The sequence below is a fragment of the Poecile atricapillus genome, chromosome 7 (genome assembly GCF_030490865.1).
Source record: "Poecile atricapillus isolate bPoeAtr1 chromosome 7, bPoeAtr1.hap1, whole genome shotgun sequence".
Taxonomy (NCBI): Eukaryota; Metazoa; Chordata; class Aves; order Passeriformes; family Paridae; genus Poecile; species Poecile atricapillus.
Genome location: NC_081255.1, coordinates 6,216,123 through 6,234,297, shown reverse-complemented (window position 1 = coordinate 6,234,297; position 18,175 = coordinate 6,216,123). Strand labels below are relative to the sequence as shown.

The 18,175-nt window shown below is 37.2% G+C and overlaps 1 protein-coding gene across 4 annotated transcripts in view; it reads right to left on the bottom strand.

The window, feature by feature from the left end:
• The window catches only part of RABGAP1L (RAB GTPase activating protein 1 like), a 229,893-nt gene that overhangs the window by 181,820 nt on the left and 29,898 nt on the right, over positions 1-18,175 (bottom strand). For all 4 annotated transcript variants that reach the window (XM_058843200.1, XM_058843202.1, XM_058843199.1 and 1 more), the window contains 4 exons: positions 16,585-16,651; positions 15,238-15,340; positions 14,145-14,311; positions 10,212-10,356 (listed from right to left, as the gene is read on the bottom strand). In XM_058843200.1, the coding sequence (XP_058699183.1) occupies positions 10,212-10,356; positions 14,145-14,311; positions 15,238-15,340; positions 16,585-16,651 (482 nt within the window). The remainder of the gene's footprint in view (positions 1-10,211; positions 10,357-14,144; positions 14,312-15,237; positions 15,341-16,584; positions 16,652-18,175) is intronic.

Below are 18,175 nucleotides of genomic sequence, written 5' to 3'. Positions count from 1 at the left end.
TGTGCCTGTTGTCTCAGCCTGTTACCAGGCACCTCTGAGAAGAGTCTGGCTCCATCTTCACTCACTGCTTTGATGCAGCAGATGTAGACAGCAATGCATTTTCCTCTCCAACCTAAACCAAACACAGTTCCCTTAAACCTCTCATTGTACACCATGTGCTGCTGCCATCTGGCCAGCCTGGCCACTGGACATGCTCCAGAGTGTCTGTGTGAGTCCTGCACCGGGGAGCCCAAACCTGGCTGCACTGTAAACACGGTGCTGAACAGAGGGGACTCATCCTTCCCTGGACCTGCTGCCTGGACTCCTGCAAACAGCCCACGCTGTGCTCAGCTGCCTTTGCTATCATGATGTACTGGTGAGTTGTTTCCAAAATTTTGTCTGCTGGGATCTCCAAATACTTTTCTGAAAAAGTCACTTTTTATCTTGTTTGTGTTCAGCCCATCTTGTCTCGGGGGGCTGTTCTGTCATTGATACAGGACCCAGCACTTGCCTTCACTGAACTTCACAAGGTCTTGCTAGTGCCTTTCTCCAGCCTGTCCAGGTCCCTCTGAGTAGAAGCCCTGTCATCCAGAGCACTGAAAACTCCCCTCAATTTGCTGCTGTCCCCACACCTACTGGAGGTGCACTTGGTCTTGTCACATGGGTGATTAATAAAGAAATTTAACAGCACTGATCCCAACACTGAAAAACATCACTGCTTGCTGGCTGCCAGCCAGACTTCACACCATTTATTGATTCTTTCATCCCAGCAGTCAAACCAACCTTCTAACCACATCATTTTCACCTTGTCCAGTCCCTACCTCATTGATTTAATGATAAGGACACTATGGGATACAGTGTTGGAGTCTCTGCTAAAACCAAGGTGTACAGCACCCACTGCCTGTCCCTTGCTCACAGCACAGTCACCTTGTCACAGAAAGTGATGAGATTGGTCACGAGGATTTGTCCCTCATAAATCTATTCTGGGGGTTCCCAATGAAGACATTGGACATTTGCATGTTTAGAAACTACTTTCAGGAGTATTTGCTCCATAACCAGTCCCATAGATTGAGGTAGATTGATTGAACTAGAACTTTCTTCTCACACTTGCTTCTTTTGGGTATTTGCCATTTGCACGAGATGAATACAGAAGCTTGCACAGGTATCCCACAGAGGATCCCTGGATACCAGATTTTGCATGTAGTCTGTTTTGTGATTGTACCTACAGACAAGCAAATGTGTAAAAAGCCATCACTCTCAAAAACCTGCAGGAACACTCAAGAACAAGCTAGAAAAGAGCGAATCTAATAGAAAATAAGATTGGTAGTCTATGGCTATACATAATTTTGTCAGTTCATTCCAAGGACTCTACTGCTCTTTTGACTGCTTCTCAGCTCAAGCCTAACCTGCAATTTATGACGATTACTTTTTTTTCCTCTTAAACAATTTTAGCACATCCCACTTACTAAAAAAATAAAAACAAAAAAATAAAACCTATCGCCTTTATTGTTTCTTCTCTAGAATACTTATTTCCTCAAAGGACAAATTCTCCACACTTCTGCTCATTTCCCATCTTCTCCTCCAGTCTGTATTTTTTCTTGATGAGAGATGTTCAAAGAAAATACTGAGGCATCCAGTTTTCAAACCAGAAGAATTACACACACAGTAGCTAGCATAAACAAACACCCCACAGGAAAAAGTCATACACAGCAGAATACAGAATGTTGGCCTCTTCTTTCCCATCTCTTTTTTTGATAGTCCAGGGTATCAAATAGAGGTCATGCTCAGAGGGTAACCCCAATAACAGCACTGACAGGGTTAGGCAAAGTATTTTGTTCTGTAACAAAATACTATGGGAAACCAACTCAGAGCAAAGTCAGACAGCATAGAGGTTCCTCTCTCTCATCAGGGATTAACAGGCTCAACTTTGTTTCTTGGCTTTCCCATTTCTGACTTGAGGAAATAAATCCTGGTGAAGGACTCGTACCAACGAAATTGAGGTATTTAATGTGCTTGAATTTCATTTTTCATCTTCCCAGTTTTACAGTGAAAGGATTTTTTTGTTTGTTTGGTTTGGGAGGGTTATTTTTTTTCAGTGGGCCAATTTTTTGCATCACACTTCGAAATTTGGCTTTAAACAATGCTCCCCTCATCCATGTTTTACACCCGTTATATAGCTATAGAGCAGCTTTTCTGAGTGGTTCAGTTCTTCCTCAGGAAATTCTACTAGTTCATCTGAAATACAACAATACCTCAGAAGTCAAACTCCTTTTTCAGTTAACAAAATGGAAACAAGGTGGAAAACAGCAGAGTTGTTTCAGAGACGCTGAGCATAGAAGAAAATAAGTGAAGTAACTCCTAAAATAAAGAAGTACCTCCTCAAATTAGTAGTAAAGCATGAATAAAGCAGATAAAAAAATGAACAGGTGGGATATGAGCTGTGATGTGAAGGAGAAAAAAAGATATTTAATGTATTTTAATTGAGAAGCTGTCACACTTGAAATAAAAAGAGTAGGTGGAACTGAAAAACAATATAGGTGGAGCAGTCTGAAGGAAAAGGAAATCAGGTCTTTAAGATGGGTGGGAATAGAATTGGAATAATTCAAATATGAATAGTTTGATTTTTATGTAAGAGAAGAACAAAACTGAAGGAGGAGCTGAAGTTGACAGCATATTATCAGGGCACAAGATAGAGCATTACTGCCATGGAACCTTTCCATACATACAAGATAAAAGAGGATCATGAGAAAGGCCACAAAAAAGAAAAGATTTTCATTTATAAGGTAACAGGGAATTATAGAACATGAGCTATAGTTCTGCCAGTGAGGATAAAAGTGAAACAGATTTTAAGTCATGAAAGTCATTCTTGTATTAAATAAGGCAGATTTTCAGAGATGTCCAACTTTTAGTGCATTATGAAATAATGATGAACACAGGATTTTCAAATGCCTTCCAAATAACTGATTTATGAAATGACAATCCTCAGTATATTTTCTTATTTAGAGGGAAGAGGAAAAATTAAGGGGAAAAAAATACAGTTTAATGAATCTGAACAGAGACAACTTGCACTGAATTCTGCTTGAGTCACTAATTTTAAAAGAATTAAATATTTTAGAAAAGTTAAAGATCTTAGCTAGAGATAGGCCTTGCTGGAATTAGAGTTAATGATTAGGTTAGAAGCAGTATTTGAGATAATGAATCTTGGACTTAGGTAAAAAATTACTTGCCATTGTATGTTTGTTTAGCTGTGCTTATAATGAGAAAAGAGAAATTGATAAATAAGCTTAAGAAGAACACAGCCCTTACATCTGGAAACCCATTTAAAAGTCACAAAGGGAGGAAATTAGAGTTCTACCAAATGTCATTTGTAATGTCAACCATTGCAAAGGTAGAAAGGTCAGAGTGAGGAAGAGCGATTTTCCTTCATCTCTTGACAACCCCTCCTCATCAAAACGACCCCCTCCTCAAAAGAGGGAGCCAACCATGCAGGCATAACTTTTTAAACTCATTACCATGCATTTTAATACGAAGTGGGGAATGGGAGGTGTTAGCATTATGAATATGTATTAGTATTTTGGATATTCAATACTTTTGTAAATAAACAGACACTGGAATCTTTTGTCAACCCTCACACTTGCCCAGTTCCCATAAATAAACATAACTATAAAATAAATAATCTAAATTTATATAAATAAAATATAAATTTTATAAAATAAACTTTCTAACCTTAAACTGCTAGAGTCTTTGCCCGTTAATAGACTGATATTGGTACTAGATCAATATTGATATTTTGTAAATCATGCTCACAAGAACCTTCTGCTTACGTTAATTACATAGCTAAATTGAAAAATTAATTTGATAGCTACTGAAGTACACGTGAAGAGAGCAAAACCAAAAAATAAAGGTAACAGATTTTTTTACTAAAACCAAACCAGTAACAGAAAAAAGCCACTATTTTGATTCTCATTCCTTTTTATGAATTATACGATACACGTTTTTCACTTAGAATCATTCAAGTGAAACCTAATGCTGACAAATCACAAAATTTTTATTACCTTGCAAAAAGGCTGCAAATTTAATTGCTTCTTTATGTAATCCCAAACCCTATATTTGATAAACACAGAGATGGTGGCACAGCACACAGCTGGATGACCTCTGCCTTTCCCTCACTGCATATCATAATGCACTTTTTTCACATGTTAAGGACTGCAAAAATCTCTCAAAGGACCCACACTTGTGCTCAAGAGTAGTCCTGTCCTTTTGGTTGCATGCAGTGGCCAGCCAAAATGACCTTTTCCTTTTTAACACAACAAATTCTGCCTTTTAAACCCTATCTTATATCCTTATATATATCTGCTATGCCCTACCTTTAAAACTTTGTTCTATGTCATAGACTTTCAACACAGGCCCTGCATCGCTGTCATATGGAATGAGAATTATTTTAAAATGTCCCAAAAATAAACCTTAACTGGGCATCCAAGAGATGATCCTCCCCTGGTGTATTGCACATAAAATTGAGCCACCATGACATCTCTAAATTTGATGTACAAATGCTAAAAGCTACATGAAAGAAAGTGAAGAAGAATTATTGCTTCAGTTCAGTAGTTTTGCACCCACACAGATGACAAAGCCAACTAAATGCTGCACAGTGGAGGTAGTCTTGTAAACACAAACATGTTCCACACGTACCGTGCTGTCTGATCACTGACATCTCGGAGAACAGGCAAGGAAACAAAATTGGAGGTGTTGTCACAACTCTAAAGCAATGCATTAGTAATTTATGAATTTGTAGATTAAAATCTACTTCCATCTTTGATATAATCAATGACAATAAACAAATATCAGTGTTAGAAACACTTAAAAGTTATGTACTGCCTGACATTAAAGTGGTATGCCAGGGACTTAGATTAGAAAGCACTTACAAAATACCAGAAAGATAATGACCAAAAAAAGAGAAGGATCTCATGCTGAGCTTAGGGGAACTGTTGGTTGAGAACAGTCCTTTTAATAACCTTTATACAAAAGTGGGGAATTTTTTGTTGTATGAAATGTGCAATTATCTAAGCAGTGGCAGCTTGAGGCCGCCCAAAATTGATGACTGAAAACCTGAACAGATCCTTCAGCAGTATGAAGTTTGAACTCCTAATAAGCTAGTAGGATTGCAAATCCTATTTCAAACTGCTTTCATACTGATTATAGATAGACAAGGAAAGACAACCACTAATGAATAAAGCATCCAAATAATTCAAAAAAATCTGCGATTTCTTCTAGAGAAGATGAAAACACGATTTTATGCTCATTTTGTGTCTATTCTGTACCACAGTCTGAAGTTACAAAAAAAACCCTAAAAGCCAGAGATCCAAGAAATAGAGTTCACTATAATCCCACAGAATTGAAATCTACCTTTATTTGAAAATATCTTTTTCTATCATTCCACAAAGGCATCAACAGATTTCCTTGGAACATGAACCGCAGGCCAGAATTAGGGAATTATGTTTTGCCTTGAACCTCACAAAGTAAGTGTGAGGAACAAATTTTATCAAAGAAAAAATCCCTACCCACACAGTGTTGCCACAAACACCATGCAGGAGTGTTGAGTGGACACTGAGGAAGAAGAGAGGGATAAAAGAGATAAGGATAAGTCACTCTCCTTGGGTATGTTCCACTTCCTGGAAGACAAAAAACCTTTAAAAATCCCCAATTTTCCTCTTAATTTTTAACTTTGCAATTTCATTAAATACTTCTGCAACCCATAGAAGTGCTTCAAATTCAAAACATGTCAAATACTCACCTTGTGACACAAAGGCCATATTTGCATGAACAAATCTAAATTCAACTGTAACTATCAACTGCTATATTAAAAATAATAACTCCTCTGCACTCAGTATTTTTTTATATATTAAGGAAGGTACCACATGATCACATTCCTCCTGGCAGCACAATAATAGCTGCAGAAGTCAACTGAGTGCATTTCTTTTATGATTTTTAATAACACAAGTGAAGTTGTAAGGTGTGAAAACATTTTTTGATTATTTTATGGACAGTGGAGTCCATAAAATGACATCAGGTTTGTCAGGAATATTTTCTTTTCATTTGGATGCTATTCTTAGGAGTGTCTGTATTTTAAAACTCTTGAGGAACTTAAGAAAGGGTTTTTGTCTTGAGATAGCTACTGGCCAAACAGCCTCATGAATTTAGGATATTAATTTTTATGGAGATAGCAAAAAGACTCCAAGACAGATTTAATTGATCTTATTTAGGACCTACCAACTTTACTCTGTGTTGGATTAATATAACAAACAGTTCCTGTGAAGTACATAAAGCTATTTTTAATTTGGATTAAAATGCAAGAGTTGACTATTTCAACTCTAGTGATTAAATTTTTCTCACACAATTACCCTCATTTGTTCACATCATAAACCCTATTTTATCATTAAATATTGTCTCAGTAGTTCTGTTCACTCCTAAAACATCACCTCTTCTACTCCTTTGCTTTCCTAAATACTGAAAACAGCCTCTACCCACCCACAACACTTGACACAGCATTTTGATTTCCTCTGGCCGATCATCTCCGATCATTTAGTACTGCCCACCTCCCACCTACTGTACACACCTTCTTCTTGTGTCACCAACACAACACCCCAAGCATTTTCCTGAAACTTTCATGGTCCCTTATTCTTTTATGTCTGTTTTCAATGTCAAATCCTACCATCTCCACACTGAAATTCCATACCCCTGAAGGTAATTTTTCTACTGTCTGTCTCTTTCCTTTTGTTCTTAGTGTTCAGATGGCTAGAGGGAGTAGGAAGACAAAAGTTTTACTTCAGTTTATTTCTTCTCTTGGCAAACAAACAGTTCTGTGTTCCTGGAAGTCATTTGAGTGTTCCAGAAGCACCCTACAGCTCATGTTCTTTTTGGTAGGCAACTCATTTTTTACCTGAATTACCTTTCACCTGTTTCAGGATACCTGCTAAACATTCTGTGCTTACTCTGCAGCAAACTCACAGATGGGAAAAGAGCTCCTAACCAGACACCTGGCACCACAGAAAGCTTCAGCAGAAGTATCTTCAACTCAGTAACAATCAGCTTAAAGAATATTTTCTGGTTTTGAACAGAACTGCTCCTGCTTACAGTGACCCTTAACCTTCCAACCTTTTCCTGACTCCTGAAGAAACTCAAATGGAGTTATCTAGTGTTCTCCTGAAATGTTACATATCATTAAAAAAAATAAAATCATTCAAATATTAGAGCCAAAGAAAGATCATAATTTCACATATGATCTGAGCAAGCACTGATGCTAAAAGCAGCCAACTTATTCATCCCTTTCTCCCTTTGTTATTTATTCCTGGGACTACATCCTCCTTTAAATGCTTCTGCTGGAAAGCTATTTCCCCCAGTGCTTGAGCTCACAAGTGCAGCCAGTCACTTTATCGTCCACAGAACAATAAAATGCTCTCTGGGCTTTGCTTTTTTCAATACTGCAGTATCTACACCATCCAGTCTGGACATGCTCTCACCTTTCTGAATGCCCCAGAAAGGAGAAAAAGGAGTTCAACCAACTGTGCTCTGCACCTTGTTACAAGGTTCTACTCAAGATTAAATATTAACAGTGAACTTTTCTGCATATTAATAAAAGTTGATACTTAAATCCACTTAATTTGAAACCTTTCCAGAAAGTGTAACAATTTCCTCATTGTACATTTTCATCTTTTTAAAATGTTTAGAATTCAACAGAAAGCTTCTTATTAAGAAGTGCGCTTTACATTCTAGGTTTTGACAAAGTGCACTTTACATTCGAGGTTTTGACAAGAGATTATTAAAATTAAATATATTTTTAAAATTCTCACCTCCAAGCAAGGGACTGTAACTGACTGGATTGACAGAAATATCTATTACAATATTAGTAATTAAAAAACAAAAGTGAGGTTGACCTGAAATATCTCTAAGTAACAATTTCACAATCTTAGCAAGGTCTTAAAATTTGTATATAGCTGTTCACATGAAAAATCAAGCTAAAATGAGAAAAAATATTAAAAGTTAAGAATGTTATTTAGAGAGTATATGATCTCCATTTTCTACAAGCATTTGTTTAAAAGATTTTAGGCTTAACTTTAGTATAGGGATTATTTAAAATCATTACTGGCATGTACCATGTTTAGCCTTTAATTAAAACAAAAAGCAAAGAATATTGGAAAATGCCTTCTTTTTTATGACCATCTTTATTCATAGAGTCATGGCACAAAACATCCCAGTGTGCTGTGTGCATGCAGAGTACACAGGAATCAGATACAGTGCATTCTTATACAAGAAAAATGCAATGTATAGTGATTTTGAAATCAATTAAAGAATATTCTGTGGGCATACAAGGAAAAAGAAAAAAAAACTAAAAAAATGAGAAAAGTAAAAAGAAACTATATAGCAAGGTAGCTATGGCACTTAACATCATAAAAAAAAGCCTTCTTCCAAGGCTAAGACAAGACATTGTAAACTCAAGGGGTTTTTTTCCATCATCATAATTAGTACCCTGAAAAAAAAAAGAAAAAAAAAAGAATGAAGAGATTTATTTAGAAAAACTGCAAATGACTCATTGAACCTGCATATCCTCCAGGATAAAGAACTTCTCGGCACAGAACTCTAAATGTGGTTTCCATGAGAACAGAGGCGCATCATATTTTTAATGTCTTCTCTTAGGAAGTAATCTACATTTAAAATATGGAAACTAGCATTAGGGAGCTAAACCAAAGTTAAACTTAGGCTCCTACTCCAGTGGAATACTTTTTCTCTGTAATAACATAAAGCCATTCTGTAATAGTACCAAGAGGACAGTATCCATGTTACTCCTAATTGTGCTGCATTCACTACATTCTGGAACACTTGTATTCTTCTCAAAAACACCAATATTGGGAAAAAAAAAAAAATTTAATAATTTAAACTTTACCCTACGAAACAAGTCTTAGAAATCAATCTGGCTCTACAACTCACACATCCAGCAATGAAAAGACCAACAGCTGAATTACACTACACTTATCAAGTTCCAAAGATCACATCTGAGCTAATTCTTGCTCTGAACAGCAAAGCAATCCCAAACATCAGTGGAATAGAAAAATTCCTTTGGAGAAAATAGCATTTTTACTATTCAGAAGTTGTACTTGATACAAAGAGGGGACTGACATTCCAAATCTGTGTCTATTCCCCTCCCCTTCAGGAATCAGATCTAAGTTCAAAGAGCACCTGATGTGGGTTTTCTTGCAAACTTGCTGTCACCTGGGATATGTGAGGGAGTTTGGCTTGTAAGAATAACCACACCTGCCTGCTCCAGCCTGTGTTAATCCCAGGGTTCTGACTCATATTGCACAAGCTAAAATCCAATACTTACCTACAACTAAGAATCAAGGAAGAATTTTCCACAGTAGTGAGTGATATTTTTTTACAGTATTGACAGAACAGTGCCAGAAAACTGTAGAATAACTTGGTAAAATGATCACAATTCCTGGTAGGTCAGACATCCAAATCAAAAATGGCACATGGAAAGCCCATTCTGAATGCTATGGGCTAATCCTCAGACAACAAACAGACAACAGTAGGCCAAAGGCCTTCAAATGGACATAACAAAACAAAAAATTCCACCCCCTGAGAAAAAAAAACCCAAACCAGTGGGAAATATACTGAGGTACGTCAGCTTTGGAAGGAGAAGGCAAATACACTGGGTTCATGAACTGCAACAATCCCCAACTGAACCAGGAGATATTTTAATAAGCTCTAGATATAAGTGAAGGAAACCAAGCCACATATTAAGCAGACAGAGGATGAGGAAATTCCCCATACAAGTCTGTCTGAGATTTTTTTTTTTGTTTTCTTTATAAACAGGCATTTAATACCTGCCATTTCAAAGCCTAATTTCATGCTGTCCTCTTCAGCAGCACAGCACTCTCAAGGCAAATGACTTCTGACCAGAAGAAAATACCTTTGAAAAACATCTTCTAACTTGCTGGCAGAGCACGGGTGCCTCAGCAATGCCTTTTGAAGCACACAGAAAGATGGACACCCATCATCTGCTGCTGCTATTAGAAGACATCCAAACAATGATTTGGTAAAAATACTATTACTCCTAATAGAAAAATACTGGTGATCTTTTGTTCCAAGGCAGTTGTATTAAGAATTAACTGAGTAAATTAACAGCAGAAATATAATAGTATTATCCATGGAAACTGTAAATGTTCGTTTATCCTTACCTTCCTCTGCCTCATCCTCCTGGGATGACATAGGCCCTCCTCCACTTGTTGGGGTGACTAATTCTTCCTCTCTGGCAGATTCTCTTTGCAGACTGACAACTTCATAAATTGCATCTCCAGCACTTGTGTGGCTTTTTCCTTCAGACTAAACCAAAATATGGGTATGTATTAGGCTGAAAAATTAGGCTATGAAAGGCTAAACAATAGTTTGGTCAGGACTGCCTCAGACTGCTTTACCTAAGCACAAATAGATGGCAGTATCTGACAGCTCTGGTTCTCTCAGTTTTACAGATAGAAAATATAAATAAAACTGCATTCTGTCCAAAGCTGCCCCTTACCAACCATTTTCAGTATTGTTCAGAACGATGATAAAAAAAGCTTTCCAATTTAAAATGGAGAGTTATAATGAGATTAAGTCGAAGAGAAATCTCAGCTAAAGAAAATAGGAGAGAACAAAGAAGAAAAATATTGGACTAACTGAAACAGGAACTGAATGCCTGAGGAGGGAAAAAAATAATGGTAAGATTTTTTTTTGTAAAGAAACTAAAGAAGAAACAAGACCTCACCCTTTTGAAAAGCCTTAAACTGTGAAAAACTCGTTTTACTCCTTTACTCACTAAAAAACCAGGAAGACTTCTCTTTCTTCCACAGAACATAATTTAAAATACACTCCTTCCAATGGAGAAATGTAATGGAACCCCATGGAAGGGGAGTTGGAACTAGATAATCTTGAAGGTCCCTGTGAACCCAAACCATCCTATTCTTCTATGACTTTCTTATGAAAAGAAGTCAGTCAACTATAGCAGTTAACTATAGTTTAAGCAGTTGCAAGTTTTAAAATAAAAAGAGGATTAGTTTTTCCTCTGAGTTACAGCTATGAACAGAGTTATTTTTCAGTGACATGCAGTGATTACTATATTTTTAGAGAATTGTATAGAACTGCAAACTAATGATGGTATTAAATAAAGCAGCCCAAAATGTTGTGCTATTTTGTTCTTTGTGCATCTTGCCTAAGCAGTTAAAATAAGGTCATTTTTGGGACATACTAAAATAATCAAATTAACCATGAAAAAGAACACAGCTTCAGTCAGAGTACCCTCAACTTGTCTGAAAAACAAATATGATAAGTTGAAAGGCTTCACAATACCTGCACTGGAGATATACATGAATTACTGACCAACACGTGCAATTTCAACCAGCTGGTGAAATTATGCAGATGAGCACCTTAAACAGGGACTGTTTGAAATGACACAATACAAATTATTTATAGTGAGAAACCTTTCCTCATTTAATTTTGATTAATAATTCAGACCCACTTCCTTAAAGCAGAGGCTCCAATTAACAGCCAGATTTACTGACTGAATTTCTCATGAAGTCAGTTTAATGAATTTTGGGGTGTAGGCATCTCATAAAATTAAGTAGGATAACATCAGAGCTGTTATCCTTGGTTTATTCTCACATAACACCATTATTATGTAATTACAAAGCACTTGGTTAAATCAATCAAGTATTGATGCCACTTATGTTATTAACCATTGTTTTCTATAACTTTTATTTTTGAGAGAGTAAAGCATGAGATACTGCGGGTTTTGCTGTATGGTAAAATAATTACAGGTTTTCAGCTCCTTACACAGGCTCTGATTAACTGCAAGACCCACCTGTATAAAACATAAAAAATTCAATTATTGGTTTTCTCTGAAGCACAAACCCACCACTACAAGAACCATGTTCTAACAATGAAAATGTGCATGAGCAATACAGTTAAGATAGCTACAAAGAACAATCCTGAATTACACATTAACCTCCATTTCTGTCAGCTTTTTTTTATCATTCTTTGTACCCGACCACACCTTACCCATCTCAGTTCACATTATTAAATGTGTCTGAATCCTTCCTCAGAAGGGTTATGATTTTTCTAGAATCAACTTAATGCCCAACTGCTTTCCCAAGAAATTCACAAATGGATGATCCCACTGTTATCTGCAGAGTTATTTCCCAAGGAGCAACAGTGCCCTGGGCTACAGGATCTTTCAAAGGTGTTGGCAGGAACAGCTACTGCAATGCAACTGTCCAACTGAGAACTGGTGAAATAAAGTCTTGATACAAGTCACCCAAAGAGATCCTGGCAGCCACAATCAGGACCTCATCTTGCAGAAAGATTACTAAGACTAAAAATATTCCTTTTCCAAAGATCTGCAGAGCAAGCTCTGAATTTTGCAGCAGGGAGAAATGCACGTGTTTCTTCAGGGAAGAGAGGCACGTGTATGTTTGTCACACTATAAGGGGTGAGAAAAAGAAAGCATCCATATTACTCAATTAAAAATGGTATAGTTGCAAGTGATTTAAAAGGCAAGCTGAACTGATTAGAGTTAAGTATCAAACTGTTGAGAGCAGAATACTTTTAAATGTATTTTCTTTAATGTCAAAATGCAGATATTCTTATTTGCATGTAACAGTAGGCTTTCTCAGATTTTCTTAAATTACAAGTTGCCATGCTAATCTCTAGAAGAAATACAGAAACAACACTGCTTGAGATTTATTTACTCCCTAAGTGTTAAACACAGTAGCAATTTTCCCTTGTAACATCAACACAACTTGGTTTTTTCAGACCTATCGCTGCACCTCACAAAAAGATTATAATTCAAAAGTTCCATTAGGCTCAGTGAATCACTGCTCTTTGGTTCCATTAGTCAAAGATGATGCACCACTGTTCCAATGCCCATAGTACAACTGGCCTCTGCTCTTCACTTTTTGAGCCAATACCAGGACACAAGTCTTTGGAGAAAGCAGGTCAGCAGTGGCTGCAGGAGGATGCAGCTGCACATCATTCTACAGTGACCCTGAGCAGATGTATCTCTTGTAGGTACCTCAGCCAATGCCAAAACCAGAAGGGACTTGAGCTACAATCATAACAGCCTCACTCCCTTAAACCTCTTCATTAGGTTCCTTTGTCTTAAATGGGCCACATTCTTACAGTCATCTGCCTTCATAGTGTGAATGTCAGTAGCCCTTTGATTTTAAAATGAACAATTATAAAGTCATTTCCCAGTTTTATCAGTCAAATGGACCTGCTTTAGAGGTTAGATTGTAGAGAATTAAAGAGAATTCAATGAGCAGGTAAAAATAGTTTAAGCCCACAAAACCAATGACTTACAACTCATTACAATTCAGTTTACAAAATGTGCTGGGTTTGGCTGGGTTAGAGTTCCTTCCTTCAACAGGGGCTGGTGTGAGGCTGTGCTCTGGGCTACTGCTGGAAATAGGGTTGATAACACAGGGGAGTTTCAGCTTCTGCCCAGCAGCTGCTGACACAGACTTAGGGTCTTTGCTACTCTTCATCCCACCCCACCAGCAAAAGGGCTGGAGGTGCACAGAAAGCTGGGAGGGGACACAGCCAGGACAGCCAACCCCAGCTGACCTAAGGGATGCTCCAGACCATATGGCATCATGCCTGGCATGTAAGTGAGGGAAAGAAGGAAGAAGGGGGGATGTTTGGAATGATGGCATCTGTCTTCCCAAGCCAGTGTTACACTGTTCCCCAAGGGATGGCTGAGCACCTGCCTGCCCATGGGAAGTGGTGAATGAATTCCCCACTTTGCTCTGCTTGAGCACACAGATTTTGCTTTCCCTACTGAACTGTCTCCATCTCAACCCACGAGTTTTCTCACTTTGACTCTGCTGATTCTCTCCTCCATCCCACCGTGGGGGAGTGAGCAAGCGGCTGCGTGGGCCTTACTTGCCAGTTAGGGTTAAACCATGACACAAAGGCACTAAAACTATACACATGTACTTAATCCTTATGCATTAGAGCGTCCCTGAAATAAACAGTTAAAAGAAACAAACTGCTGAGGAGCAGGTGCTATACTAACTTTTATAAAGGCCAAATTAGGACACATGAGACAAATGTTCCAAATAAAAAATCAAAGGCATTACCTGCTTTAGCTTCATATAAAAAGTTTCTGTGAAGGTTTTCCTGCTAAAGTACCAGAAGCGTTCATTGGCAGGATACACACGCACAACGGTCTCCAGCAAAAACCGGACTGGCTCCACTACTTCAGTAACAACCATATCCACAGCCACAGTCATGAACACACGCTTATCTGAAACACAGAAATGAGAAAAATTACTCAAATTTATAAACTGCTGTTCAAATTGAAAATCCTTTCTGTTTCACTAATGATCCTATTGCACCTGCTTTAGTTGCCTGAGTTCTACACCCTCCAAGCCTGTTGCACAGAATAAAAGTGTGCATTAACCACTGTACCAAGGGACTCTGATAACTTCTAAAACAAAGATATTACGTCCTTGTTTTAAAGACAGGCAAGACATCACGCAAAGAAAACACCATTAAGGTGCACAATCCCCATCAAATAAAAGGAGCATGCAGAGGATAAGGTCACACTGTGAAGTGCAAGGAGTTCTGTTACATGCTACTAGAAATAATGTGGTTTGAAAATCCCTCAGCAGGAACAGTGACACTGGTTGTAGGTACTTGGATATGCCTTAAAGCAAATGACATGAGCTCTGCCACAGGACAGAAAACAAACTCCAGATTTACATTCCAAGTTTTTTAATCCCATCAGAGAACATAAATTCCAGCAATAAGAAACTGCTACTCAACAAGTACTTGAATGAATCATGGCCAGCTGCCCTGAGACGCAGGAGATGAAATGCTATTTGTAATCAACTCACAGCTAGAAGGAGGAGAACCCCAATGCCCACCATTCATAATGCTTTGCTGAGTACAAAAACTTGCAAATGCTTAGAAACAAAAATCCTGATAACCAGGGACAGCAGGCACATCAGCCTCAAACACTAATATAACATCTCCAAATCAGCACCACACTGTTCTATGAACAATTATTCACAACTCAGTGTTGCGCACGTTTATACAGAAAAATTCCTAGCAGTGGACTCTTGGAACATAATGTTTCATGTACTTAGACATGCACCATGATTGCCAAGAGAAAGTGCATACACCAAACCTCTGCTGGGTAAGACAAATACACAGATTAGGTTCCACTACCTTTTGGAGTTTCCTCATTAAGTACTAGAAACATGGGTGCATTAGGGTTCCACATTCCAGTAATGACATAAGCCTTCCCATCAGAACTCTTTCCCATGGACTCCTAAAAATAAAATCATACAGGATTGTATTACAGTCGTGGTTTGAAATCTAAGAGATGAGGCACAGGGATGAGAAATAGTCCTAGGAACCTTAAAGAAAATGAATTAATGGAATGAACTATTACTAGTATGAGGCAAGCACATGCTTCCTGAAGTTTTTTGGAGAGTCCCTATGGATCACACAGGCCTGTTTGGTAGCCTCTATAGATAAAAGGAGACTGATGTTCCCTCTCTACAATTCACTTAGAAGAATAAAAGTGACTGAGTTCTCCCAATTAAAATATGGAGAAAGGAGGTTGAAAAGAAATCACAGATGTCTATTTCTGTGCTACAGTCAAGAAACAAACTAACAGTTCATTACATCCAGCAGTTAAATGTACTTGGGAGTGTGAATGTAAACAGAATTCAAGGTGGAGTAAAGACAGGAATTCAAGTACTGTAAAAAGGTGTTGTATAGATTTGTAAGAACAACAACACTCCTAAACTCATTATAATTAATTTAGTTTTATAATCAAATAATAAAAAGGGAAAATCTGAACTGATTTCAGCAAATAAAACCAGGAAAAAAATGAGCTGGTAAATAGAATCAGGCCAGTAAATGAGTCTGACAAGAGAACTAAATATTGATAGTTAGAACCAGCAGCATGAGCACAGAAATGAAGTAGGCAAAACTGGGACAACTGTAGAGCACCAGAAGATCTGATGGGTTTAACTCTAGCACTTCATAACTTGAAAATGGCTGTATTATCCACAGAAAGTAAATTTGCATTATCACAGAAAGGATCACATTGTTTTGCAGTTCTCTCAGAGGCAACTCTAAGAAATGGAATATTGTAGAAGACAAGTGACTACTTCAGGCTCTGGGCAAGAATTTAAAATCAAATGAAGTAAACAAATGCAAAGTTTTCAGACCCTTGGAAAAATAAGAGCACTTCCCTGGCACCCAAATATGAAAGCAATTATTTGCTCTAAATTTTTAGGAAACATGCTTAACACAATACAGAAATATCAGTTACTTGTAACAACCTAGTTTGCTTCATGAACCGAACAAAAGCCAGATGCCGCAGGCTTTGACATCAATTGAAATGTTCTGTCCATCTTATGATTGCAGATATCAAATCCCAGAGTTTAAGAAACAAAAAAACAAACAAAGCAAAAGATACTTAAAGTTCATTTTGCTGTTTGCATTTTTTTTCTTTTCAAATCACCTTATCTTATTTAACAGGTTATTAGAGCTAAGTATTACCATGTCTAGTAAATGCATGTCACTGTTCTTCACATTTCGTCCAGGGCTTAGCAACATCCCAAAGCACCTGTGAAGTTTATTTAAAGAAAAAAACAAAAAAAAAAGGGAAAAAAGGACATATATTAGCTTTTCACAATACAAAAGTCTTTGCTTGAACATAATGGACAGCCACCTACTGCTTCTAATTATAAGAGTACCTTTCAGAGAAGTTGTTTGTTATTGTTATGGCAACGCTCAGGAAACAACACAATACATGTTACAGAAAAGACAATGAAATTATATTCCAGAATGAAGATGGCAGAAATCAGCATCTGGCCTGTGAAAACTCAATTATTCCTACAGACCATTTCTAATATCAGGTTCAAAGATACCAACAATTCCTATGCATTAGTGATGGAGACTGGCAGGAAAAAATTAATTCTCCCCCCAGCTTATTTTAAAAATTGTTCTCATGCAATCATAGGAAAAAATACAGATACATTCGTTCTATAATTCATAATAGCATTGCTGCAAAAAATCACATAGCATCATGGACCCTTAAAAAAACCCAAAAAATAACAATTTGCTCGGTTTTAAGATTTCATTTTTCTTTTTTTAAATTCCGAATTTGTGTGATATACAGGGCCTTGAATTCCAGAATTCCAGTCCAAACATTTAACAAGAAAATGCTCTTGATATTTTTAAGAGAAAAAAAAAACAAAACCCAAAAATTTTCTCAGACATTCAGATTTTCAAACCTCTTGACTACTGAAGGTACAAATCCAGGTCTGAGGATTCATCAAATCATCTATATCTTTCTCTCCTTTGAATATACTCCATTATGAAAAAAAATACCAAACAGAATTATGTATTTGAATCAAACAGCAAGCTGTCTTTCACAGGTTTTAAAAAAACCTTATCTTTCAAATGAAAAAAGAAAAAAATTGAAAGTAATTGCTATTCGAAATACTATGGAAAATTGGGGCTGTAATTCAGAGAGTATTGTTTGAAATTTTTTTTTTTCTATCTGGTTCTCTGATAATCAAGCTGCTTTTTCTCATTGACTTTCAGAATTAAGTAATATGCTGAACAATATTGCTTGGACATATGAACACCAGCAACTAAAATTTTAATAACACTATTAACTATGAAAGACTCAAGATATGCAATTACTACCCCATCTAGCTTTCTCCTATGACATTAGGGGTATATGATTTTCATTTTCCATCTCATTACCCTTAACAGTAACTTACATCCACAATAGTATTTTCCATTATCCATACTCTTTCACTATTAGACTCATAAAAAATCTAAGTGGTAAATAAACCAGTAGACAACGATTTTGATTTATCTATCTCCATAATGGAGTGCCATGTAAAACACCCAAGGCAGCTCAGATACAGGATTTGGATTTAGCCACACAAACCAGATTCTCTGAGAGACTAATTAAACTGAGCAGAACCTAGCAGCACTTACTTCTTGTTCCTGGGGCAGAAACAGCTCTGAGAGAGCTGTAATTGATAGGAGGAGTGGGGTCACCAGCTCCTGGTACAGCTGATACAGAAAAATGTAAGGCCAAGACCTCGAGGCAAGCAAAATACCTGTGCCTTTC